At 44.9% G+C, this 27,156-nt stretch overlaps 1 protein-coding gene across 2 annotated transcripts in view; it reads left to right on the forward strand.

Annotated features, from left to right (window-relative positions):
- Nucleotides 1-27,156, forward strand: part of LOC102445404 (uncharacterized) — a 67,537-nt gene that overhangs the window by 27,125 nt on the left and 13,256 nt on the right. Inside the window, exon 1 of one of the 2 annotated variants that reach the window (XM_025181542.2) lies at nt 7,687-7,888. The exons of the other annotated variant lie outside the window; for it this stretch is intronic. Coding sequence (XP_025037327.2) covers nt 7,810-7,888 — 79 coding nt within the window. The 5' untranslated portion in view covers nt 7,687-7,809. Of the gene's footprint in view, nt 1-7,686; nt 7,889-27,156 lie in introns of those variants that run through there. 2 annotated transcript variants of the gene reach the window in all.

Here is a 27,156-nt window from a genome sequence, read left to right on the forward strand (position 1 = left end):
AATTCAGGTTGCACACTGTACTGACTTCACTATCATATGCTTCGAGACATATGAGCAAAGCAGTAAACAATAAACCACAGAAGCTAAACTACAGTGAAGGCTGAGTAAAACCCACAAGACTGAGGTTTCAGTTTAACCCCATATATGCTGGCCCAGATCAGAGACCCGCTCTTGTACATGAGACCAAAAAAAAAAAATGCTCTGCTACCTCATGGAAAAATTTCAAATATTCCTGGCATACAGTTCTACCAATGTTTTAGGAGAGTCTCTTTTTATTACTAGACTATTAGCATGACTTCTGTACACACAAGATCCGGTTGTATTGTCTCTAATTCCATATTCTCCATGTGAAGCCCGGATCCTTTCCATAGCTACCAACATAGTGCAGGCAGACTATAATTAAGAGCTCATCATCTACTACAATTATTAAGAGTCAGGTTGGTTCTAGTTTTCAATATGCATTGTTATTAATGCAGCACCATACAGGTACTTTACCATTTACAGGCAAATCATGACAGGTGTCTGGCTCAAAAAGAGTTTCAAGTCCATAGTAGAGGCTAACGGAAATAGGGTAAAGGGTGCAGGAGGACAATGTTTACTACTTTTGCAATAACAAAGGCTCATGCTATACGGTTCAGAGGTATTTCTGCAGCTAGTTGGTTTCCCTTCACCCTCTCTCCCTTTTTAAATTTCATTTACATTGTGACCAGAACGAAGGTTGTTACAGAACAGCAACTTCATGGCTCAGATATACTCTTAACATTGCTTTTGGTTTGGTCAGTTTAGATTTAGCAGCACAGAAGAGCTGAACATTCAGCTGGCCAAAGAGATCTTTTAGGAAGGAGACCATGCCAATGCAATTTTGTGGTCAATTTTCCATATTAAGGGCTAGAGTGAGATTTTAATCATTGCATAGAGCTTTGTGTGGACATGAGTCCTTCAGATCAGGGGTGAATTGTATAGTCAGTAGCTGTTCAACATGACTTTGTAAGAATATACATTTATCTCCCCTGCTATATAGCTACTTTCTAAGGGTATGTCTACACTACCCCGCTAGTTCGAACTAGCGGGGTAATGTATGCATACCGCACTTGCTAATGAAGCCCAGGATTTGAATTTCCCGGGCTTCATTAGCATAAGCGGGGAGCCGCCATTTTTAAATCCCCGCGGCTTCGAACCCCATGCAGCGCGGCTACACGGGGCTCGAACTAGGTAGTTCGGACTAGGGTGCCTACTCCGAACTACCGGTACACCTCGTTTCACGAGGAGTAACGGTAGTTCGGAATAGGCACCCTAGTCCGAACTACCTAGTTCGAGCCCCGTGTAGCCGCGCTGCATGGGGTTCGAAGCAGCGGGGATTTAAAAATGGCGGCTCCCCGCTTATGCTAATGAAGCCCAGGAAATTCAAATCCCGGGCTTCATTAGCAAGTGCGGTATGCATACATTACCCCGCTAGTTCGAACTAGCGGGGTAGTGTAGACATACCCTAAGCAACTTTATACAGTAGACTTCCAATAATCCAGAACCTTTGGGACCTAGGTGGTGCCGGATTATCAGATATGCCGGAGTATCAGGAGGTACTATAAGATGGTTATGTATATACTGTATACAGTATATACTGTTTATAAAGTATTCTTAACCCTTTTTATTGTACATACTGTATACAGTATACTGTAATGTTTTAGTTTTTTTAACCCTTTTTTACCCTTTTCGCTCAGTTCAGCTGCTGCCACTGTTACCTTGTGACTCATTTTTTGCCGAAGCTCACTCACTAGGCTCTTGCCATTTTGATGCCAGACTATCAGGAGTGCTGGACTATTGGATGCCAGACTATTGGAGTTTTACTGTATACTCTTTGGAGCTGGACCAAGATCAGTTAGTGCTCCTGAGTCCTGGAATCAGAGATTAAGGGAAGAAGGGGATTACCAGATCATTTGCGTGTGGCATCTAACTACGAGAGCATTTATGGTACAAGACACCAGGCAGACTCTTCCCAATTGCTTCTTCAGCTCATGACTCAATAGCATTTTATTGGCACGACACATATACAAGTATGGTGAGAGCGTAAAGGATGGTACTCTCAAGAATTTGTCAGAGGTTCCACATATTTTAAGCATGTGGCTTAAAATGGCAAACAGCCTCACAATCAATGATGCTCTCCAGTAACCATTTCCAGGTGGAAATTAGACAGACAGAACTGGTCAAAAAATGTTTACTTTCTCACCTTGACTTGGAATCTGAAAGCTATAGTCCTCTTTGTGCTTCAGTTTTCTCATCTGCAAAATGGGGATATTGTTACTTGCCTCTGTTTATAAAATATTTGAAGCTCTACTGATGAAGAGCACTATATGAGAAATAGGAACTATGGGTACGTCTACACTTGCACTATTTTTTGAGAGAGGGATGCAAACAAAGACATTTGAAATTGCAAATGAAGCTGGGATTTAAATATCCTGTGCTTCATTTGCATAATTGCGTTATGGCACTATTTCGAAATACAAAATGTGGTGTAGATGAGGTTGTTTCAGGAGAACACCCTTCTTCTGATATAACTGTTAAACCTCATTTTATGAGGAATAAGGGTTATTTACCAGTGCCACATGAAGGGGAATAATAACATCTCTAGATTTGCTGGAAATGCTCCTTCTAATACACCCTAATATGCCATTAGCCTTCTTGTCTACAAGGGCACACTGTTGACTCATATCCAGCTTCTCATCCACTGTACTCCCCATGTCTGCTGAACTACTACTTAGCCAGTCAATCCCCAGCTTGTAACAATGCTTGGGATTCTTCTGTCCCAAGTGCAGAAATCTGCACTTGTCCTTGTTGAACGTCATCAGATTTCTTTTGGCTCAATCCTTCAATTTGTGTAGGTCACTTTAGATCTTATCCCTGCCCTCCAATGTATCTACCTCTCCCTATAGCTTAGTGTCACCTGCAAACTTTCTGAGGGTGCAATCCATCCCCTCATCCAGATCATTAATAAAGATGTTGAACAAAACTGTCCTTAAAACCAATCCTTGGGCCACTGTGTTTGAACCTGGCCGCCAACCAGACATTGATCCATTGATCACTATTCGTTAGGCCCAACAGTCTAGCCAGCTTTCTATCCACCTTACAGTCCATTTATTCAATCCAGACTTCTTTAACTTGCTGGCAAGAATATTGTGGGAGACCGTATCAGAAGTTTTGCTAAACTCAAGGTATATCATATCCACTGACTTTCCCTTATCCACAGAACCAGTTACTTCATCAGAGAAGCTAATCAGATTGGTCAGGCACGACTTGCCCTTGGTGAATCCATGCTGATTATTCCTGATCACTTTCCCCTCTTCCAAATGCTTCCAAATGGATTCCTTGAGGATCTCCTCCATGATCTGCACATACTGTCATCATCTCTTATTCAAGTTAATTTGTCAATGTTATTCTTTTTGGAACATCCAGTGTTCTCTACTGCAACCATTAAAATAGCTCCACTAATAAATGAGAGCTGTTAGACTGTGGAAAGGCTTTAAAAGAAGGGAAGGAAGCCTCACCTTTTTAATCATTTTAAATTAAAATACAACATGATACCTGGACATATACAACACAATGCTATATAGACACAAAAATGGAGCAAATTACATAATAGCTGTTTACCAATGGTGGTAGGATTAACCAATATTACAAAAAGATTATGGTTTTCTGTCATATGTTGGTTCCACACATCATTTACTTTCCTATTTACTGATTATCTGTACCTAAGGGTATGTCTACACTACAGCGCTAATTCGAACTAACTTAGTTCAAATTAGTTAATTCGAACTAAGCTAATTCGAACTAACGCATCTAGAACTAAAAACTAGTTCGAATTAGCGTTTTGCTAATTCGAACTAGCGTGTCCACACTGATTGGATGCAGGGGCGCATTTAAGGGCGGCTGAAACCGGTTCTGGCAGGGCATCAGGTCAGTAGTTGCTTTGTGTGGCTGCTGTCTGAGGCTATCTGAGGCTCGTGCTTAAAGGGACCCCCCGGAAAGCCGGTTCTCAGCTTTTCCTGCTTGCTTGCCAACCTCGCCGAGGGACAGCAAAGCGTTGATCTCTGTGCCCATCTGTGTCGGTGCTTCCCTTCAGGGACGCTGCCGCAGGTGGCAACATGGAGCCACAGCTCGCCTTGCACCTTCTGGTGCACTTTCTGGACTTGCTGCTGCAAGCCTGCCACCAATGGCTTGAGGTGCCTGGCACCACCTGGTGCACGTCAGCCCCCTGCCTCTCCACCTGGCCGCCCTGGGGGCCGTGGAGCAGCCGCGGCGGCGCCCCGGCACCGGTGTGCCCCGCCGCATCTGGCGTCTGGACACCAGCAGCGACTGGTGGGACCGCATCGTCCTGGAGCGCTGGGAAGACCGACAGTGGACCCAGAACTTCAGGATGAGGAGGGACACCTTCCTGGAGCTCTGCGAGTGGCTCGCCCCTGCTCTGCGCAGAAGGGACATTCGCATGAGGCCCGCCATCCCCCTCCAGAAGCGGGTGGCCATTGCCCTCTGGAAGCTCTCCACGCCGGACAGCTATCGATCCGTCAGGAACCAGTTTGGCGTGGGGAGATCCACCGTCGGAGCGGTGCTCATGCAGGTATGGCACTCGTTGGCCACTGCGCCGGGGAGGAAGGGGGCTGCAAGGAGGGGATGGGCCACCCCAGGGACAAAGGGGGGGGGCAGAAGGAGGCGAAAGCGCCCCGCACCGGAGGGGTCGGTCTGTCCCGGCCGTACTACACGCCGCTAGGGGGGTTGCTTCCAGGAATGGGGTGCGGGGCACTGCCAGGGCACGAATGCTCCCAACCACCCGGGCGCCCCACTGATTGGTGCTTTGCTGTCCCTCCACAGGTGGTCAAGGCCATCAACTGGGTGCTGCTCCGCAGGGTGGTCCGCCTCACCAACCCGGACACCGTCATCCGGGGATTCGGCGCCCTCGGCTTCCCCAACTGCAGGGGGGCCATCGATGGGACGCACATCCCCATCCGTGCCCCGGAACACCATGCGTCCTGTTACGTGAACTGCAAGGGGTACTTCTCCATCCTCCTTCAGGCCGTGTTTGACCACCAGGGACAGTTCACGGACATTAATGTGAGCTGGTCCGGCAAAGCACACGATGCCCGGGTGTACCGCAACTCCTCCGTGTGCAGCGGCTGCAGGACGGGACCTTCTTCCCCGACCGCCACATCAGAGTCGGGGACGTGACATGCCCGTGTGCCTGGTGGGGGATGCCGCCTACCCACTGCAGCCGTGGCTGATGAAGCCCTACACGGGGCACCTCAATCCCTCCCACCAGGCCTTCAATGCCAGGCTCACCAGGGCCCACATCGTGGTGGAGGAGGCCTTCAGGCGACTGAAAGCCCGCTTTCGATGCCTCCTCACCCGTCTGGACCTGGCCGAGCACAACATCCCTCCCGTGGTGGCAGCATGTTTTGTGCTCCACAATTTATGTGAGAGAAAGGGGGAGGCTTTCCTGCCAGCCTGGATGGCTGAGGCTGACTGCATGGCTGGCCACTACAGTCAGCCTCACACCGCCGCCATCCGGGAAGCCCAGCAGGGGGCCATCCGGATCCGGGAAGCCCTGCGGGAGAGCTTCCTGGTGGAGGAGGAGGACTGGGGCCTTCTTCCACCCTACCCCCGTTCCCCTTTCCCCTCCCTACCTACTGTCAAATAAAGACACCTGTTTTTCAAACAAAAACGTCTTTTTATTTAACATAACTGGGGTGGGGGGAGGGAGGAAGGAGGGTGGAAGAGGGGAGGGGGAAACCTGGGACGAGGGAGCTGGAAGGGGAGGGAAGGGAAGAAGGGAAAGGAAAGCTCAGGGGTGGGGGTCTGGCTGCCTCTCCTGTCTCACAACACTGCGGGTCCGGGGGCATTGGTGGGGAATGGTTGTGGAGGGTGGGGCAGGAGGGACGGGGGGTGTGGAGGAAGCAGAAGCAGGATCAGGAGGGGGAGCAGGGGGAGCAGGGGGACGAGGAGGGGGAGCAGGGGGAGCAGGAGGAATTGGGAAGCGGTCGAGCAGGCTCTGGAGGTGGCCTCGCAGGGCACGGCCCTGCTCCTCCAGTGCCTCGAAGCTCCTCCGGCGCAGCCTCAGGTCCTCCTGGACCCAGTGGTCCTGGAAACAGAGCTGTTGCTCCAGGAACCGGAGGTGCCGCCTCTGGTACTCCTCCTGGTTCCTGGCTCTCCTGCTGGCCCGGGCGCGGGCGGCTGCTGCAGGCGGGGTGGTGCGCCCTGCAGTCCCAGGTGCTGCGGCTGTGGTGAAACAAGAACTATTACCCCAGGGGCCCAGGTGTGTGAAACCCTGCTCCCCTCTGCAAGGCCAGGGCCCCTGCAGGATCCCCAGCTGCTGTTCCGTGGTGGGCAAGGCCCAGGCGCACGGTCCCTGGGCTCCCTCTCGCTCCAGCCCCCCGTACACATAAGGGGAGCACGATGGTACTCACATGGGGACGCTTCCCCGGCCTCGGACGACACAGGCGAGCGGCTCTGTGGGGTGCCTCGGGGGTCCCGGGTCCTGGGCAGGCTGGCTCTCGGAGCCCTCCTCCTCCTCCTCCTCCTCCTCCGTCTCTGGGAGCGGTCCCTCTGCCCCGGGGTCTATCACGTCCCGGGGGGCAGGGACGGCATGAGCCCCCAGGAGGCTGTCCAGAGCCTGGAATTGGGGGCACGCCTCCGGGTCGGCCCCTGGCAGACAGGCCTGGGAGTAGGACTGCCGCAGGTCCTTGATTTTCCAGCGCACCTGCTCCCGGCTGCGCTGGTGGCCCCTGGAGGTCAGGCTGGCAGCCATGCGGCCGTAGACTGCCGCGTTCCTGTGGCTAGTGCGGAGATCATGGACATTGGAGGCTTCCCCCCAAACATCAATGAGGTCCACGATCTCCGCACTAGACCACGCGGGCGCCCGCCTCTTGTGGCCCCAGGCAGGCTCCTGGGAGCCGCCAGGCTGGTCCCGGGAAGAGGGGGAGGGCTGGGTGGCATTGGGTGGCTGGCTCATGGGGTGTCAGCTGCTTGGTGTGCTGGCACGGGTGCTGGCAGCCTTGCAACTGGCACAAACCCCGTAGCCAGCACGTGGCCCTTTAAGGGCTCCGGGGCCGGGAGGGGGGCAGTAGAGTTTCCCTGGTGTTGGCCAGAGTGGCCACCAGGGCAAGCTGGGAAGGGCTAGCCTCCCACTAGTTCGAATTAAGGGTCTACACAGCCCTTAATTGGAACTAGTAAATTCGAACTAGGCTTAATCCTCGTGGAATGAGGATTACCTAGTTCGAACTAAGCGCTCCGTTAGTTCGAATTAAATTCGAACTAACGAAGCGCTAGTGTAGCGCCTGTGAATGTTAGTTCGAACTAACTTTGTAGTGTAGACATACACTAACATACTTTGGCAAGTCAAAAATGGTAAAGACAGGTTTTGAACACTGGTTTCCAAACAGTGGGCATAGAACTACAAGTCTGATTTGCAAGTGCAACAAGCAAAATCAATGTCTAAATGAAATACTTAGTCTCCACAAAATTGCAGGATGTTTATAACTGTTTTATTCTTGCAGTAATTGCAAGGGTTATACCATTTCTGTTCTTTTTGTAGGTGTTCATTACAGTCCTTTCCCCCAATAAGAATTTAGTCTAGTTTAAAGTTTCCTGTTGTGGTTAACACATTCCTCCCCCCTCCAAAGAGCCCAACATGAATGACTGTAAATCTTATTTGTGTTCTTATTGTATTTCTAGCAGAGACAAGGAGGAGAAAAAAAGACTTATTTAAGCCTTAGTTTAAAGTGAGACTTCAATTTGCTTAAATTGTGAACTTGGAACAGAAAAGCAATGCATTCTCCTGTCATAGTTGGTTTATTTTACTTTCTTCTAATTAAGGCTTGGAAGAGCTTAACTGTCCAGTGTGAAGGTATGGTCATAATATGTTACAGATCTATTTCTTTAGCTACTAGTACTGTTCTAATTTTGGAGGGGGAAGGTTAGTTTATTTCATCATCACTATGTTGAGCTTAAACAAAGCTGAAATCATGGTCCCATTGAAATCAAAGGGCCTGCTAGTGCGGTTTCAGCAAAGCCAGGATTTCACATCAAGTATTTTCCGCTAGTCATGGAACAATCATACTTCATTCAAATCAAGAGAGATTTTCAGGGTATTTTGTCTTTGTTGTTTTATAACACACTCTTAAACTCAATGACTCTAAAATTACATTAGGCAAAATTCTTGTTGGTGGCCAAGTTAAGTGGTAATATAGATTGGCTTGGATATGTTTGCGGAGGACAGATTTCACCTATGTTTCAAAATAATGCCCAAACTATGACATTTTTAAAAAGGAGGCACAGTATGTTTGGTTATTGTGAATTTTTTTAACAAGTTCTTTGGAGTCACAATATTTAGCAAACATTAATGGAGCAATTCTCTTATCTGTTTTTTTTACGGTTGGGGAAAATTAGCACAGAGGACAAATGATTTGCCTAAAAATCACACAGCAAGGCTCTGGCAGAATTAGGAATAGAATTGCAGATCTCTTCAGAGACAAATGTTTTCACTACTTTTACTAACAGAGAAAAGATGGCTTATTTTGGAATAATTTCTGCATAAAATATGTGAATAGAGCAGATTTATGTTAGTATGTTTACAGTACCATAGCAAACAAGATTCAAGGGGTCTATTGTTTTGTCATTAAAATACCAATTTAAATTCAATTAGTCTTTTTTTTTTAGGAGGGTGAGCCAAGAAATGTTTGAGAATTTTACTTGGTATGCACAGGTTTAGAATGTTTCTCCTGGGCTTTTCCATGAAAAAAAGTCCACAATAGCAAATAGGATTTAAACAAAGAAATACAAGTCTTTGTTTTATAATTGAGAGCAAGGATTAACTAATTTGAGCTTGCATTTTTCTTTTCTGGACATACACCCTGCTCTGTTTGTTAAGACTAAAGCATGAATATGAGGTCTAGGAAGAATGGTTAACATAAACACCACTGTTTTGGTAACTTGGAGACAAAGGTGGGTGAGGTAATACCTTTTATTGAACCAACTTCTGTTAGTGACAGAATCCAGCTTTCAAGCTCCACAGAGCTCTTCAGGTATGAGAAAGGTACATCAAAGCTACATCGTAGATGACACATTCTAAGGGACCATCCACATCCTTTCTGTCATAGGGTAAATAAGAGAAGAAATAAAGGGTTACAGGTTGTTATAAAAATTTAAGTTCCCAGGATCATCTACTGAAGGTATTGAGCAGGCTTCCTTTGAGGATAAGGATTGAGAGGTCAGATATGGAGTGATTGTTTTGTGAAGAGTCTCTGAACGTGTGCAACACATTATTTTCATATTTTATTTCATTTCTGTATCAACTCAGTCAAGACCATTGTGATTGTCTCATTTCAGCAATGGTTGTTATTGGTGCCGTTTGGCACATCACATGTTGTGATGGGCATGGACCCATTGGTATTGTGAGGTGTATTGTGAGGGATACTCATCAGAATAGCAGAGGAGTTACATCTGCAGATTTTGTGTCAGTCATTTTGGTGCTGCTTTGAGTTGGTGGGTCCTGGTTCCTGGCATGTGTTGCTTCTGCTGAGTTGTCAATGTTAGGAGGTGGGTGTGTTGTTTTGAAGTCAGAAGAGAGGGTTCGGGAAAGATTTCTTTCTGGATGTAGTCCCTATGAGTATGGGTTGTAATTGTTTGAGGATATTCTATATGAGTTCCAGCGTGGGGTGGTGGGTGACAACGAGGCATGTTCAGTCAGAGGGTTCACCTCCCATATTGATAAAGATGTGCTGGGGGTATTTGGTTGCCCTGTTCTAGGGTGTGATTTGCTTCTCTGGGGGAACGTCCTACATAGCAAGGTGATTTTAAGTGTGAAGAAGTGGATTGTGGACTTTCTTCTTGATCGATATGGGACATTATCTGAGGACCTGGCTTGGAGAATGGATTTCAAGGAATGTTTGGGGAAAATACAGCAACTGTGAAGATTGTACGTGGTGATCCATGGGTATCTTGTACATAGTTGTGCATGGGGTTCTATTATTGACGCTGATCATGTTGTCTAGGAAATTGATGTGGTGTGATAGTATACCAAAGACAATTTGATGGGTGCTGGTAACTGAAGCTTGGTGGAAATCAATGAGGGTATGGCTACACTAGCCACCCTAGTTTGAACTAGGGTGGCTAATATAGTAATTCGAACTTTTGCAGGAGGAGTAACGGTAGTTCGAATTAAGAGTGTTAATTCGAACTACCTAGCCCGTGCCGCGTGTAGCCGCAAGCAGGTAGTTCGAGCTACTGGGCATTTAAAAATGGCAGCGCCCAGGAACATGCAAATGAAGCCCGGGAAATTTAAATCCTGGGCTTCATCTGCAAGTTCAAATTACTACTTTAGACACCCTAGTTCGAACTAGGGTGGCTTGTGTAGCCATACCCTGAGGGAGTTTAGTTGGTCCATCCCAAGGATGAAATCATCAGTGTGTATAATTGATTTTGTGGTGAACTGATCCAGAAATTCTTCCTCAAGATAAGCCCTTGAGGAGTTTGGCGTATTGGAGAGCCATCTAGTATCCAGGGCTGTTCCCGTGATTGGTATTGAAGTATTGGTAACTAGCGTGGATAAAAATAGGTAGTTTCTAAATAGGGAACCAAAACTAAAACAGCCAGTCTTCCAACTGTTATTTTGTAGAGCCAAAATGTTTAGGTCATGGCTATTCACATTAGGCTAACTCAGGAGTGGGCATTAATATTTTGCCAGGGGCCTCTTCAAAAATTTCTGAAGCTGCACTGAAAGGGGCAGGGCCTCAAGCAGAAGGGGCGGGGCCACCCTCAGACAATGATTGGTAGGGGAGCACCATTGCCCCCCCCCCGAGGTTTCTCCTACGCGCCCATGCCCCTGGCAGTGGGAGGAGACTTTGCACGCTCTCCCTTCTGCCCACAGCCCAATCAGCACTTTGGGGCAGGGGAACACGCCAAGTCTCCTCCCACCCTGTCAGGAGCGTGTGGCACACTTCTAAGTGCCACACATTTCTGGCAGGGTGGGGGCAGGGCAGTGGAAACTTTGCATGCTCCCCCGTCCCAGGGTAATCGGGGCTTGGGGGCGGGGGAGGGTGCGAATTCTCCTCCCACCCTGCCAGGAGCCGTGTGCTACTGGCAGGGCAGAGGAAACTTCATGCGCTTCCCTCTGCCCCCAGGCTCTAATTAGCATGGGTGGGGGAGAGTGGCAGGGCCTCTGCAGGCTGGATCAACCCGCCTGGCGGCCAGATCCGGCCTGTGGAGGCCCTTTTGCCCACTCTGGGCTAACTCCAGAAAGGTGCTGAGCACTTGGCCTCAATCCAGCAAATAATTTAATCATATAAGTAGCCTTTTAAGCTCGCTGAAGCTGACCATGCATTCAACTCTAAACATGAACTTAAGTTCTTTGTGTGGTGAGGGACTGAATGCAAAATTAAGTCTCACACTAATTCATATAAAGTCTGATTTTACAGATTTTCCACTCAAGTTTATGATAATTTTACATATCTAGGGACACCCTACGACAAGCCTTTGAAGTATAAACATTTTTCTATGGAAAAAAGTTAATGATACATTTTAAGAGATACTGCTTCTAGAGCAGTTTCTAGAGAATACTTAAAAACCACTCAAAACTCTTTGGCTGCGTCTAGACTGGCATGATTTTCCGGAAATGCATTTAATGGAAAAGTTTTCCATTAAAAGCATTTTCGGAACAGAGCATATAGATTGGCACGGATGCTTTTCTGCAAAAGCACTTTTGCGGAAAAACGTCTGTGCCAATCTAGACGCGCTTTTCCGCAAAAAAGCCCCGATAGCCATTTTCGCGATCGGGGCTTTTTTGTGGAAAACAAATCTGAGCTGTCTACACTGGCCCTTTTGTGCAAAAGCTTTGTGCAAAAAGGACTTTTGCCCGAATGGGAGCAGCATAGTATTTCTGCAAGAAGCACTGATTTCTTACAGTAGGAAGTCAGTGCTTTTGCAGAAATTCAAGCGGCCAGTGTAGACAGCTGGCAAGTTTTTCCGGAAAAGCCGCTGATTTTCCGGAAAAACTGGCCAGTCTAGACAGAGCCTTTTAGAGAAAGGATTCCAGACAGAAAATAGTTTTGACCAGCAGCTAAAATTGTCCTTTTGACTTGAATTTCAACTGTATTTTCTGCTGCTCTTTGGAAAGCTAAAATAGCGAGATATCTTCCTGTACTGGACTGATTAGACAGCTGATAGGAGCATTTGGGAAGAGCACACCTCTGGAAGATTAGAGTTAAGACAGACTTCTAAAGGCACCCATCACTGTGATATCTGGGTGCAGCTGACACGGCTGAATGTGGATCACTGGGAACCAGAAAGAAAAGCATCCTCCTGCCCAGCAGCTTTAAAAACAAAGGAGATGAATTTGGCCAATAAGCTGTTGTCCATCCTTCTTAGACTATTGCTTTGAAATTTAAGTGCCACTAAGACCCTAAGAATTCAGAGTTCAGTCAGATGAACAAGATGAGCCTTCACACTCTAGAGATGGTTAGTTTTGTGCTTCAGAATATGTTCAGTAGGACCACAGCCCCCTACAAAGAATTCCCTGCCTTGTGCTCTCTGAAGCCCCATCTATAGCAACGAGTTCCAGGGCTGCAGTTTAGGGTGCTAGGAAATGAACTATCTTGATGGCCCTCCTGAGTTTTCAGACCTGCACAAGGGCATAATTACCGGTCTCAAATGCAAGCTATAAAGAGCAAAGAAAAAATAATAATCCAAACCTCAATTGTTCACCTATTGTACAGTAGGGAAATAATCCTGCTACTGGACAAGCTAATCCAACAACTCTTTCCCATAGAGGTTGCTATGTGTTTCTGTCTTAGTCCTATAACTTCTCTCCAACGATGGTTACTTTATAGGTTGGTATGAAACCCCACAATGGGTCTGGTCTGATCTCTCAATTTTACTCTAGCTGAGTGCTCTTAATTGCACTGGAGTTACCCCCATTTAGTGTTAGTGGAAGTTGAACTTGCCCCGGAACATCTAATTATCAGATTTCTACATGCCCTGTTTACTGACCCTTATCCAACAGACATTTGCATGTGTAATAACTCACATGATTCTGAGATGCCTTGATAGTCCCTGCAGACCTTGTTGTCATCTAGTCTGACCTTCCATATAACACAGGTCACCAAACTTCCTCAAAACCATATCCAGCTTTTATTTAAATAAATTCAAACTTGATTTAAAAATGGTTTGTGATGCAGCATGTGCCATGAAAATACATTTTCCCAATGGTTACTTACCTTCACCATTAAAAATGTACCCCTTATTTCACATCTGATTTTGTCTAGTTTCAGCTTCCAGCCATTGGCTTGGGTTACACCTTTCTCTGCTAGACTGAAAACCCCATTTCGTAAATATTTGTGCCCCATGTAGGTACTTACAGACTGTAATCTAGTTACCACTCACCTTGGTCTTCCTTAAGATAAACAGATGAAACTTTTTGACTATCACTATAAGCAGGGCTTGACGAACGGCGGCGAACGGTTATCTAATCATTCAATAATTCTCATGCTTCTTCTCCGAACTCTCTGACATTTATAATCGTTCTTGAACAATACATATGAAATAAAGCCACACAATGTGTAAGTGGATGCTGGATTAGGATCACTGAAAACCCTTGGGAGGTAGGGACTGTCCCTTCTATGTTTAGATATAGCATCCACCATGGGCTGTGTTCTAATAAGCAGTACGTAGTGCAGGGACAGGCAGGATATGGGCCGTGGGCCCGATACAGCCCACCAACCCTTTTAATCTGACCTGTGATCGCCCAGACGAGGCTGGCTCTTTTGCTCAAAATGGCTATCCGCTCCCTCTCATTGCCCCGTGTGGGGGGAAGATTTCAAGTGCTGCCCCCATCCCATCCCATTCTGCACCCAACCTCCATCCCAGACCCTGCACCTCCTCCATAGAAAAGTGTGGCCCTTGACCGTTTACCAAAATCTTGGAGTGCTCCCCTCCTCAGAAATTATTGCCCACCCCTGACCTAGTGAGAACTCTGCACTCTGACACAGCAATGGCCATTACTGCACTTCTAGCTAGGCAGGAGCTTGAACCCAGAGATTTTCCAATTACAGGAATGGTCTTTGATAGATGTTACTTTGGCTCGTATTGTCCTGTCAACATTCCACATGTTGAGATCTCCCTCACAGTGTGGGACTGAAGGTGTCTCCCATAGTACAGTTCCCTCTTCTGCTCTCCTTCCTCCCGCCCCCTGCTCTTCTAAACCTCACGGGGATTTCTCCATAGGAAGAGGGTAGGAAACTGGATGGATTAGGCACAGAAATGTAGGAGGAGTTGGGAGAATGCACATCAATTTCCCCACTTTCACCACAAGCACCATCCCTAACATGAAAGGAGGATCTCTAGTAGGTGATGCCCAAGGAAATGGAAAATAATAGACTGAAGATTACAAGGTCTTGCCAAATTAGACACTATCTGACGCACAATATATTGAGCACAAGGCTGGAGTCAGTAAGGCCCAGATCCTCAAAAGGCATTCAGGGACCTAATTCCCATTGATTTTTGATAGGAATTAAGCATTTAAATTCCTTTCAGGAGCTGGACAGTTTAGTATTGCAACAAAAAAAGCTAGTCCTTGATGTCTACACTATACAGTCTCTCACATTTTGCTTACAAATCGGCAGTCACCCCGAAAAGGGTGGAAATTAAGACATAAGAGTTTTCAGTTGAAAGGGTTTATCTGTCCTGTGAGCCTGCACCCTGACAAAGAATCCACTTTCCATAGTATGCTGGTTGATCTTTCAGATCCTAGTTGGTTGAGCACAAAGGCAACAAATTATCGTGTCCTCGGATGAGGCGCTATGTACTTATTATTACCAACAGACTCAGTTACAACCAGCTCTGACACTAACTTACTGGACAAGATCAGGAGTGGAGCTTGGGGCATACACAGCACTTGCTTCCCCACCTCTGCAGAGACAGTTCAAGTTGTATTATTTTTCCAGATTATCTTTTCTGTGTAGGTTCTACTCTCATGCCCCAGGACCACCGTGGCTAGCATTAGTCTCCCTGAACTAAATGGTCAGTGAGCCCCATTGGGGAAGCACAGTCTCCCTCTTTGGGTAGGGCCCTCAGCATAAGGAACCCCGGGGATATATTTGGTTTGGGGCAAATTTCTGATCTCAGTAAAAACAACATGGGCAGGACAATTTCTGCAAGGTAGATCTTCACATGGGTGAACCTTCTCCTTGAACCTCTTATTATTCATTTTTCCCACACAAGGAGCTAATCTGAGCTTATATCAAGAACTTTCCATGAGAACAAGGAATACATAACAAATTTAACTTAACCTGGGCACAATCACATCCCCACTCTGATTGCTTGCAATGGCATTTCAACCCTTTTCATGCTTTTACTGTTCCAAAGGCGGGTCCATATTTCAAACCAAACCTTGCTAAGGTTTAGTTGCAGAGCTGGCCTGAATACATCTGGTGAATTTTCCCCCGCCACAAGAGCAACAGCGTGCTCACACTGATACTGCTGTGAATGCTGTTGGCTTCTCGCTTTAGCTTGACATTTTTTCTTATGTTTCTAAACATTGAAAAAAGTGAGAATTAAATAAAAACCACTGGTGAACAAGCCGAAGACTTTTGAGTTGGGGGAGAAATGAGAGGAGGAAAAAACAGCAATGATCTAGACAAGACTAATTTATCAGTATGCCTCAAAAAGGATGTTTATAACCTAGCTTTCAGCTATTCTTTCATCAACCTTAGAAGCGCCCCAAGAGCCAACTTATGCCGACACAAGTCTTCTGGTGTTGGAACGTGTTTATAAAAAGGTGACAGACAGTTTGGAGCATCCAGAATAATTAGTTATGACAACTAGAGCAGTTTTCTCATCTAAACAGTTGAGATTTCAGAGTTCATCTATTAATCTCTAATTTATAGTATAGTGCAAGACAGACCTCATAGAACTCACCTGAAATACCATGCTTAGGTCACTCCATTTGAAAATTGGTCACTCCATTTGAAAATTTTACCAAAACAAAATGTGTCCATAGACAGCTAGAGGTGCAGAAAGTGTTCTAAGAGAAGATTGTGCATATTTAATTTTAGACGAGTAATATTAAGCAACATTGTTGAAAGGCAACAAGTCTAAAGTCTGTGGAGGCAGGAAAAGGGAATAAGGGAATTTGTGTGCAGCCATCTTGGTCTTGTTAACAAAAGAGCAAGAGTCAGGCTAAGTCTGTGGCCTGACAACGCGAGAGTGAGGACAATGTTGTCTTCCACAAGTCGATGGGAGTAAACTGTATGCAAGATGTAACAAACATACCAGTCACTATCTAAAGGTACCTGTCAAAGTCATCCACGTAACCATGAGAGACTGTTGTACCATGGCAGTGGGGAAATGGCATGGAATCTCCATGAGAAAACTGTTGAGTACATTAGAGAAAGCTTCGACACCATCTCGCACCAAGATTCTATTGATATCTGTATGTACATTGATGCTCTGTTTGGACAGAACACAGACCCAGGGAGTGCTTAGCTAGCTCACAAAAATACTGCTGCTGTTTGCACTGTCGACTCCCTGCCTCTCCCCAAGCTGTAAGAGCAACTTTCCAAGACACCACCCTCATCCCGCAGCAACTTACCACCCCACATGGCCTCTACCTCCTGCCCTTGGCTGCACTAGAACAACTTTCTGCTCCATACTCCAGCTGCCATAGAGCAACTTACTGCCCTGCATGGCTACCAACCAGACCCCTTTTCTCATCTACACAGCAACTTACCCTGTATTTCTGCCCTTCCTTCATGCTCCATGTACAGTTGCTGAGAGTTCTCAGAAACATTGGGATCTGAGAACAATTCCTTTCTGCCTAGTGTACCAGATTGACTAACACCTTCATCTTCTTCCACTTCTGCATCAGTAACGTCTTTCTCTGGGAATGTGTTTCTGACTCTGTGTGATGGGACACGTCTACATTCTCCTTGGGTGTGGATGTGGGGTCCCTACCCAGGATTACATCCAGTTCTTTATAAAAATAGCATGTTGCGGATGCAGCACCAGACCAGCTATTGGCCTCATTTGTGTTCTGGTATGCTTGATGGAGTTCTTTTGTCTTGGCTCTGTATGGTAGGGAATCTTGCTCATACCCCTTGTCACATAGTGCTCAGGTGACTGTATTTGTATGAGTCCCTGTGGATCACTCAGAGCTGTGATTGGACCAATTCTTTACTCCACACACTGATAAGATCCAAAAGCTCTGCATTGCTCCAAGCAGGAGTGTCTTGAGCAATAACCACCCCTGTTTTCCTGAGCAGATGCCATGAGGACCTCTACACAATGAGCCAGACACTATGAAATTGACTTTTAAAATTCCACGGGTTTGCAGGTAGGAGGTGCACATCTGTTTATCTGTTTACATGGCTGCAGAGCAGCAGAATTCAAAGCGCTAGACAGAGTGGCTAATTGGGCCTTGTGCAAAACTTGCTGAAAGTCAATAAACATGACAGAAAAGCCTTAGTGTAAAGTACACACTACATGATTGTCGACAATAAAGGGAGGGGGAAGAGACAAAAGTATCATGTGGAGGTGGAAGTATTTTGTTGCCAAAACTGGGCATGAACATTGCAGTGTGGATGCTCTCCGGATTTTGCTGCCAAAAAGCGGGTTTGGTGACAAAACTTGCAAGTGTAGAAAAGGCCTATGTAATGAAATAGGAAGTCACTGAGTGAATATCTGAGTCCGGTATTTTTATTTTGAACAGATTTCTGTTTCCTTGGAGTAGGCATGGCAGGGAACAGATTGACACCAAGACCAGATCTACGCACAAAAGTTAAATCAACCCTGCTACCTTGCTCAGGGGTGTGAAAAATCCACACTCCTGACGGACTTTAAATGACCTAACCTACCCTGTAGGAAGTGCTATGTTGGCGGAAGAATTATTTCTTTCATCAACCCTAACTATTGTTTCTTGGCCAGATGGATAAATCACACTGCCAGGAAACCTCCTCCCTCTGCTTCAGTGAATGGCTGTACTTGGAGACACTACAGCAGCACAGCTGCAGCTGCAAGTTTCAAATGTAGACATGCCCCAGTATTCCTCTGTTGTTACTTTAAAACCACATCATCAGTTTGCCGCAGAACTTGCTCTTGGTGTTTTTTACACTTAAGCCTAGAAGGTTAAAAGATTAGATGCAGACTTGAACATATTCAGCAATATATTATATAACACAATCTTCAATAAACCACACGTTATACTGTTGATCCAGTGTTTGGTGTTATGTTGAGGCTGCAGGATTTAGATACCGGGGCCCACATTTTCCAGCTTTATTACCAATAGGAAACTAAACCCATGCTTGGGGAACTATAGAAGAGCAGCTTGATTTCCAGGAAAGTTGAATATTTGGCAACTCCCATTTAAGCCAATGGGGGAATTAAGCACATAACGGGATTGGCAGGGGATTAGATGTCCATCATTTTTCAGTGATGTCTCCCAAAATAGACAATGAATTAACCAAGGGTAACATCAGTTTTCATTTAAGATATACTGGATGAAAGGGCCAAACCAGCATAAAGGCAATCTGAAAGCCTTGGTTCTGGGCAGAATTGGATTCCCCTGGTACAGGCACTGTGGGCAGACTGCAGTAAGTCTGCCTCCCAAAACCTCTCCTACCATTGCAAGTCCTGGTGAAGAGACGGTGCTCTGAATGGGGCCACAAAACACAGTGCTGAAGCAGAAGGGCATGCCCTGCCTTGGAGAGCCCCCCCAAAGACAGCCTGATTGTGCCTCAGGCCTCTCCAATCCCCAGCAGACCAGAATCATGAGGACATAAAAAAGGTAGCTTCAAGGTACCTTGGCCCCCTTCTTCAGAGTGGTAAGTTCTGTGCTGGGACTTTTGGAACTGTAGCACATAATCTGCGTACAAACTTGTGAGGAAAAATTCCATATGTACACTTATATTCTATCTGCAAGATGACTGGCTAATTGATCCAGCTTTCCTAGCCACACATACGCCTATGTCTAATGCTAAAGAATTATTTGTCAACACATACACGTTTATCGGCCATTCATCTGTGCTTTATTCTAAGGTCAAGCAAACAATTTATCTCAGGCTCTGTCAGTTTAATTGATCATGGCTTAATCTTACTCCACCACAGGAAACAAAAAAGTAAAAACTCCACAGCACAAACCTCCTGCCCTCCAATGACTCCTGACCACCTAGTTCCAGTGTACCAGATTCTAGCAGATTAAGACCTGCACCAGTACATATCCCAGTGCATTTTATATGCTGAGCTTTTAACTGAACAATTCTGCAATGCAGGTAGAACAGGTACTAGAGAGGGTAGCCATGACTATCAGCTACCAAATTCATACAGTACTGTACAGGTATGTGTGGAATGCAAGCTCAACCTTAAAGCATGAGTGGGCCTACCTTATCATGATCGAACAATGTTGGAATTTGCTTGTAGCTGACACTACAGTCAGCAACTCTGTATATTGTAGACTGTGGAACGCATGTGATGTCTTCCAAGAAGATCTCTGTCATGCTGCAGGCATCAGCCAGGAGCGGATGCTCCAAGTTCAGAGCAGACAATATCCTTTAGCTGGGAAAAGGAACTATGTGTCATGTATTAGGTTGAAATCAAACATGTTTAATTGGACTAACATCCTTTGTTGCTCTAAAACAGTCTAAAATGCAGCAAGAAAATCTTATTTGGTTTCTGCAGTGTGTTTTTGCTTCATCTGCACTTCTTCATAACCAACCATATTAAAACCCTAAGCTCTATAAAAGCCTCTATACTCGGTAGAAAACTTGGCAGCTTTTTTTCTCAAGGGGCTTGTGCAAAGCTTCTCGCTTTTTGGCTCAGAGTTTGTACCTCCTGAGTTTCAGTTTTGAATCAACTCAGACAACACTGCTAGAGTTTGCCCTGTCTTGTGTCAAAATAATGCAAAACGCCACTGGATTTCACATTGGTATGTAACCCTGTGTGGCACCTAAAACTTGGCCCCATTTTGCATAAAATCTGAGGTGAGGTAACTCTTGCGCAGCTCACAATACCAGGATAAGGGATTTGCAGAGCTTTACAGGCACCAAATTCTGGCTGTGGGGACAGGATGACCCAACTCTCACAGTTTCAAGGTGATTGTACCAGTATCTCCACTCCTTGGCCCACACCAGGGCTGTGTCTAGACTGCAGGATTTTTTCGAAAAAAAGTAGCCTTTTTTCAAAAAAACTTCACCTGCGTCCAGACTACAGCTGCGTTCTTTCGAAATTAAATCGAAAGAACGCGGCTTTTCTTTCGACGGCGGTACTCCTCATTTCACAAGGAAGAATGCCTTTTTTCAAAAGTGCTCTTTCGAAAAAAGGCGTTCTTGAATGCAAACAGGGCTTTTTCAAAAGAGAGCATCCAGACTGCCCGGGTGCTCTCTTTCGAAAAAGCGGCTTGCTTTTTCGAAAGTACTGCTTGCAGTCTAGACGCTCTTTTTCGAAAAAGCCTCTTTCGAAAGAGGCTTGCAGCCTAGATGTAGCCCAGGAGTGCCCAGTCAGGTCTCTGACTCCAACAATCACCTGTCTCTGGGCAGGGACCAGTGTCCCACTCTCTTCTGACTAGGGATTTCAGGACTATATGGCTTCCTCACTGCACTGTCCTCAGCAAATCATATGCCTGACGGCTAGTACCTTTGCATTGGTTTCTGTCTGAGGACTATGATCAGTTAACAAGTTACCCCCAGGTTTCTCAGCAAAGTAAATTTACACTTAAATTTGTTGTGATACTTTTTACCTTAAAAAAAGCCAGCTATGAAGGGTATTTCTACATGCTTACCACACATACCAGAAATCAGTGTCTGGGAGCCCAATACACTTTCATGGCCTTCAGCAAGGGTAGGATCCCCACAGAACTGAAAGTCCATTTGTTTGCTGAATCAAAAGGAGTATGTGTAAACTCAGACTTCTGTATCAAAAACCTTTCTTTGTCACTCGATTGCTGGAAAAACCCACTTCGAATTAATATGTACAAGCCATTCCAGAAGGGTGTACCTCTCTGGTGTTGTTTAAAATCTGAGAAATTCACTTTCACCACTCCTCACTGTTTTTTGTTTTCATAGGAGCTGTGGTTAACCACCTCCATGGAGTAGAAAATAATCATACCCAAACCATTCCACAGACTGAACACTCTTATCCCCTAAAATATGGCACAAGGTTGCAGTTAGTGTTCACACTACACAACCACAGAAAAGAGTGCGGTGGACGGAAGCCAGAGAGAATGTTGTAGGATTTATGAATAGGAGCATCATCCGTATTTTCAAGTGTAGATAATGACAAGCCAGAGGGTTTTAGTCTCCCCATAAGCTCTCTTATCTCTCAGATAAATCCAGAGCTTCCTAAGGAGGCAGGCAGAGAGCTCTGCTGGTATGCAAGCAACTCTCTCCCCCCTCAATACTCCTCTCCCCCAAGATGATGGTCTCTCCTGCTGCTCCTTTCTAGAGCTGTTTTGCCCCTCTGCACTCCTTCCACCTCCCAAGTCTTCTTGAATATTGTCTCTCCCTTCTAGAGAGAGCTGGGCTTGGGTTGAATAGGCCAAGACCCCTCCCACTCCCAGCAGCCTCTGGGAAGAATGGATAATTGGATCCAGTTGCATGGGGATTTTTAATGTTCCCTGTATGTGAGTGTTCACTCTGGAAAGTTGTATCTCTTGTGTTTCCATTGTGAGTTATCCCCAAAATTGCCAAAATATTCAGGTAACTAGGGTTTACTCAATTTGGGCTCAAAACAAAGCAAGACCCACAGAATTTCATGTTGGTACTTCCAGAAGCCACACTGTCCTGTCTTGCACTACAATAGACAAAGCCCTTGTTAGATATGGTAAGGAGACTACATTAAGGCCACAAGTCAAGTCCACATGGATCCTCCATGTTTTGACACCCCGCCACACTTTCCCCCCATGTGTCTGCTTCCACTCTCTGGCCCCACCTTCAATGAAGTGGGCCCTTTTCAGTTGTTTCAGGCCACATGCAGAACTGGGCAACCAGTTTGGCTCCATTCACATTTCCAAGTTTCTCTTCATATCCATGTGGGCTAGAAACTTAACACAAGAGCCAATATCCTAGCCCCATTATGCACTTTGATGCCTGTAGCTTAATACAACCCTGGCAAGGCAATTTCTATTGGTCACAAACATCCCAAATATAGTCTTTATTTATGAATCACTAATTCAGTTCTAGTAGTGCAGCTAGGCAAGAGTCACAGACTGTAATCTGGGCTTCATGCAGTTCTTGGGCTTTTAATTCACACCTGAAGGTTGTTTATTTAAAAAAAAAAAAAAAGCCAGTGAAAGAAAAAGGAAATATAGCCTGGAACCTTCTGCAACGCTTTGCTCTAGTCATCCAGGTAATGTACTGACACTCTACAATAGAGAGAGCACCAACCAATCAGCAATAATTAATTGAACACCAAAATAAATTGCTGTCCATTAAAGTGTTCTTCCAAAATGCATAAATAAGTGAGAAGTGAACTATGAGATTTGTAATTAAATATTGTAACATAAGCTCATATTGATGACTCACTAAAGCTTCCATATTAAACGTCAATGGTTAAAGAATCATAGAATGTAGGACTGGCAGGGCACTCAAGAGGTCATCAAGTCCAGCCCCTTCTCTGAGACAGCACCAAGTAAACCTAGACCATCCCTGCGAGGCGTTTGCCCTACCTGTCCTTCAAGACTTCCAGCGATGGGGGTTCCATAATTCCTTCAGCAGCCTATGCCAATGCCTAGCTATCTTTGTATTTAGAAAGTTTTTCCTAATATTCAACCTAAAAAATACCTTTGCTGAAGTTTAAATCTGTTTCTGCTCATCCTACCACCAGTGGACATGGAGAAATATTGATCACTGTCCTCTTTACAACAGCCTTTAATATATTTGAAGATCTACCAAATCCCCTCTTCAGTTTTCTCCCTCCTCCCTTCCACCCCCATCCCCAAGATGAACCATGCCCTGTTTGTTTAACCTTTCCTCACAGGCCAGCGTGACAAAGTGGTGGGTGTGGGTACCTACTGAATTCTATGAGATCACCTGCACTCCAATCACTCAGATCAAAATCATTTCCTCTCAAGAAAGCTGTTGGGGATAATTTTTCTATTAGACTGGCCAGTTGGACAGGATAAAGAGCAAATTAGCCCATCAGCTCAAGGCTAATAAAGAGGCAGGAAGAAAGTGTCAAGTAAGGGGAGGAAAATTGGGTATGCAGGTTAGTTGAGTCCAGTTACATGGCTGCCTCAGGAGAGGGAGTCCTCTGTTCCTCTCAGGCCACAAGAGAGGCTCAAACAGCACAGTGGTATTATTAATAGACTGTTGCATGGAGATTGTTGTGGAAATGGTGGAGGGAACTTCAAATAAGAAGCATAGAGTGAAGGCACCAGCACTGGAACTTGTGCTGTTTTCGGGGGCAGAGGGTAGAAATGGCGTGCCCTGGGCCAGTTATGTTTTCTAAAACATTTATCATTTTTGTTGCTCTCTTCTACACATTCTCTAATTTGCCTGCACATATGCTCCCAGTATATATACACTCCCAAGGTAAATAAACTAGCCCAAAAATATTGACAATGTCAAGAAAGGAGTGAGACAGAGACCTTCTTTTTATTTTAGAAGATATACCCTGCCCCTGGTCTTGATTTGAGAGTTTCCTTATGTTTTAAAAGGTTTATATGCACAGGTAGACATACATGCAAATGCTCTGCTCTAGATAGCACCTAAAATATACCAGTTGTGGCTCAAGTGGCACAGGAAGTGGCTTGGGCTACCTAGCCATATATGTACTCGGGGCTAGATCGAGTTGTGTTCAGACAGCTAACCAGAGCCACTGCTCAAGCTGCCATGGCTCAAGCAAAGCTAGCATGTGTATATCTACCCAAGCTGGAAATGGCATCTCCCAGCTGCCATGTAGCTGCTCCCTTAGTCAATATGCTTGGATGCTACATTGCATAAGATAGCTGATAAGTGCCTCCTGCTCTCTCTATCTCCTTTCCAACTAACATTATTGGAGTCTTGAGTTGTTTTATTTGTAAAGGGCTTTTTAAAAATCAGCAACACTTCAGGAAAGTGTACACTATACTTGGATGAGACTTCAGTTGTACCGGGACACATCTGAAAGCACACATACACATTGGATAGGGAAGCACATACAGCATTGTCTTCCTGGTGTCAATAATTCAATTTCTCAGATTGCTGGAGAGAATTATGCCACAGGGAAAATGATTACTCATTTTATTTACACTCTTATGATGTCTAAATCTTTAACAAAGCGGATAAGATCTGCAGAAATTGGCAACATTACATGGTCAGATCATGCACCAGTGGAAGTAATATTTGATAGCAGGACTGGTTCCCAAAGATCGCTATACTTGGAGAATGAACTGCTTGCTTCTCCAAGACAAAGATTGTGCTATAGCAATCAATATGGACAATATAAAAAGATACCTTCTCTGGGAGTCAGGTAATGCAGTGTTTAGGGGTTAGTTGATAAGTGGAGTCTGTCAACTGAAAAAAAAGGAAAGAGCTCTAGAAAAAATAGAAGTAGATTTGGAGATTAAAAGGTTATAAGGCATTCATAAAAACACAGGTGCAGAAAACAAACAAACAGTAAACTAATATTTAGGGGGCTGGAACACATGACCTATGAGGAGAGGCTGAGGGGCAGTCTACAGAAGAGAAGAGTAAGGGGGGATTTGATATGAGCCTTCAACTTCCTGAAGGGAGGTTCCAAGAGGATCGAGAAAGGCTGTTCACAGTAGTGACAGATGGCAGAACAAGGAGCAATGGTTTCAAGTTACAGTGGGGGCGGTCTAGTTTGGATAGTAGGAAAAACTATTTCACTAAGAGGGTGGTGAAGTACTGGAATGGGTTACCTAGGGAGGTGGTGGAATCTCCATCCCTTGAGGGTTTTAAGTCTTGGCTTGACAAAGCCCTGGTTGGGTTGATTTAGTTGGGATTGATCTTGCCTTGAGCAGGGAGCTAGACTTGATGACCTCCTGAGGTCTCTTCCAGCTCTATGATTCTATGAATATTAGAGGGAAGTTGACTGTGCTGATGTCAGATGCCAGTGAAAAAATGCTCTTAGAGCAGTGTTTCTTAAACTTTTTAAGACTGAGGAACACCAAACAATCATTTTTTTAATGGGGAACACCAACGATTTTTTTGTTGAGGAAATAAAAAAGAAGGAGGCTTGCCCCTTTAAGGGTGGCCATTCCTCAGGGAAATGTTGTTGGTTGACTCCCCTCCCCCCAAATAAAAAGCCCCCAGGGAAAAGGTGTTGAGGGCAGCCATTTTGAACTCTGTTCTCTGCAGCACACCTCCTACTGCCTCGTGGCACACCCAAACACACTTTAAGAAATGCTACCTTAGAGATACAAAGCAGATTTTTTTATTAAAAAGTAAAGAAAAGTGTTGGGCTATTGATTTGGAAGCTTAAAGGAATTCAAGAACAACACATTATTTCACCAATTAAGAACAATTAGCAAAAGATTGATAAGTTAAGTGTCTATATGTGGCACACTGTGAAAAGGATGTAGGTAGACAAATTACCTCAGAGAAATTGGGTTTGATCTGGAAGAGAAGACTAGCAACCTGGGTTTGTAGCACAATGAAAAAAAAAGGTCTAAGATTATTTCAGTGGTACCTCACACCAGCCAGGTTAAAATATATATAGAGAAAGATTGAATGGGAACAAATGTTGACAAAACTGTGGTCCAAGTGGAGATGTTATGCATATGGGATGGATACATCCAGCCATTAGAATGTATTCAGATACAATCCATAGACAAGTATCAGAGGGGTAGCCATGTTAGTCTGAATCTGCAAAAGTGGCGAGGAGTCCTGTGTCACCTTATCACAAATTGTTGGGTATTTATTGCCAAATGATCATTTAGTAAACCTCCTGGGTTCTCCCAGTGGAAATGATCACACAAATTAGGAAATGAAGAATTATTCTCTTATCTGCTAGCAGCTGCTTGGTAACTAGTAGGGTCTCATCTCAGAAAAAGAAAAATAGTTCATCCATTGAGGAATGGTTAAAAAAAATAAGTTGTGGTTACACAAAAAGTTAACGCACCAATTACTTATGCAGCAAAATAGGCAAAGGACTGTTAAATACTTAAGGTACTTTATTACCTTCTATTCAATACTCAAAGTACATTCAGCTAACCCCTGCCGACTGTACAACTGCCCCCTTTTCTTTTCATATTAACATTTGATAGACACTCTTGGTCTGTTAAATAGAGAAATATATTGTATGGGTGCGTCTAGACTGGCAAGATTTTGCGCAAAACTTTTGCGCAAAAACTTGCCAGCTGTCTACACTGGCCGCTTGAATTTGTGGAAGAGCACTGACTTTGTAATGTACAAAATCGGTGCTTCTTGCGCAAATATTTTCATGCTCCCACTCGGGAAAAAGCCCTCTTGTGCAAGAATACTTGCACAAGAGGGCCAGTGTAGACAGGGAAGAACTATTTTGTGCAAAAAAGCCCCGGTGGCTAAAATGGCGATCGGGGCTTTATTGTGCAAAATCGCGTCTAGACTGACCATCTGTGCCAATCTAGACGTGCTTTTGCGGAAATACTTTTAACGGAAAAATGTTTCCGTTAAAAGTATTTCCGCAAAATCATGCCAATCTAGATGTATCCATTATGCAAAGATTTTGCTCAATTTAATAAAATCACTAGAAACAACACAGGTGTTGTAATGAAGTTCATTCTGTAATATGGCAAACACCTGGCTAAATAGAATGATCCAACGAGACATTACATTACTGCATAATGGATCTAAACAAAAGATAACAGTTGTAATGATTGTTTTGTTTCTTATTTACATGGCAAGGATCTGTAAACTTGTTAAAACTTCCTAAGCAAATAGGAAAAGAAATGTATGCACTTTGGAAGTTGTGGCAATAGCATGTGAGAAGCTGAATCTGAACTCAACCTTTGAAAAAGCATTTGAGTAATTTAGCTGCATGAATCCTATTGACTTTAAGTGGAGTATGCTACTAAACCATTTACTCATTTGAAACAAACATCAACCGATAGTTCTTCATATAGCACAGGCCCTGTTAAGCTTTGGAAATTCAAGTTGTGGACATTTGAATATCAATTTAGGTACTTGCATGTTAATGCTGATCCATAAGTGT

This window comes from Pelodiscus sinensis, chromosome 1, assembly GCF_049634645.1.
Source record: "Pelodiscus sinensis isolate JC-2024 chromosome 1, ASM4963464v1, whole genome shotgun sequence".
Classification (NCBI taxonomy): domain Eukaryota; kingdom Metazoa; phylum Chordata; order Testudines; family Trionychidae; genus Pelodiscus; species Pelodiscus sinensis.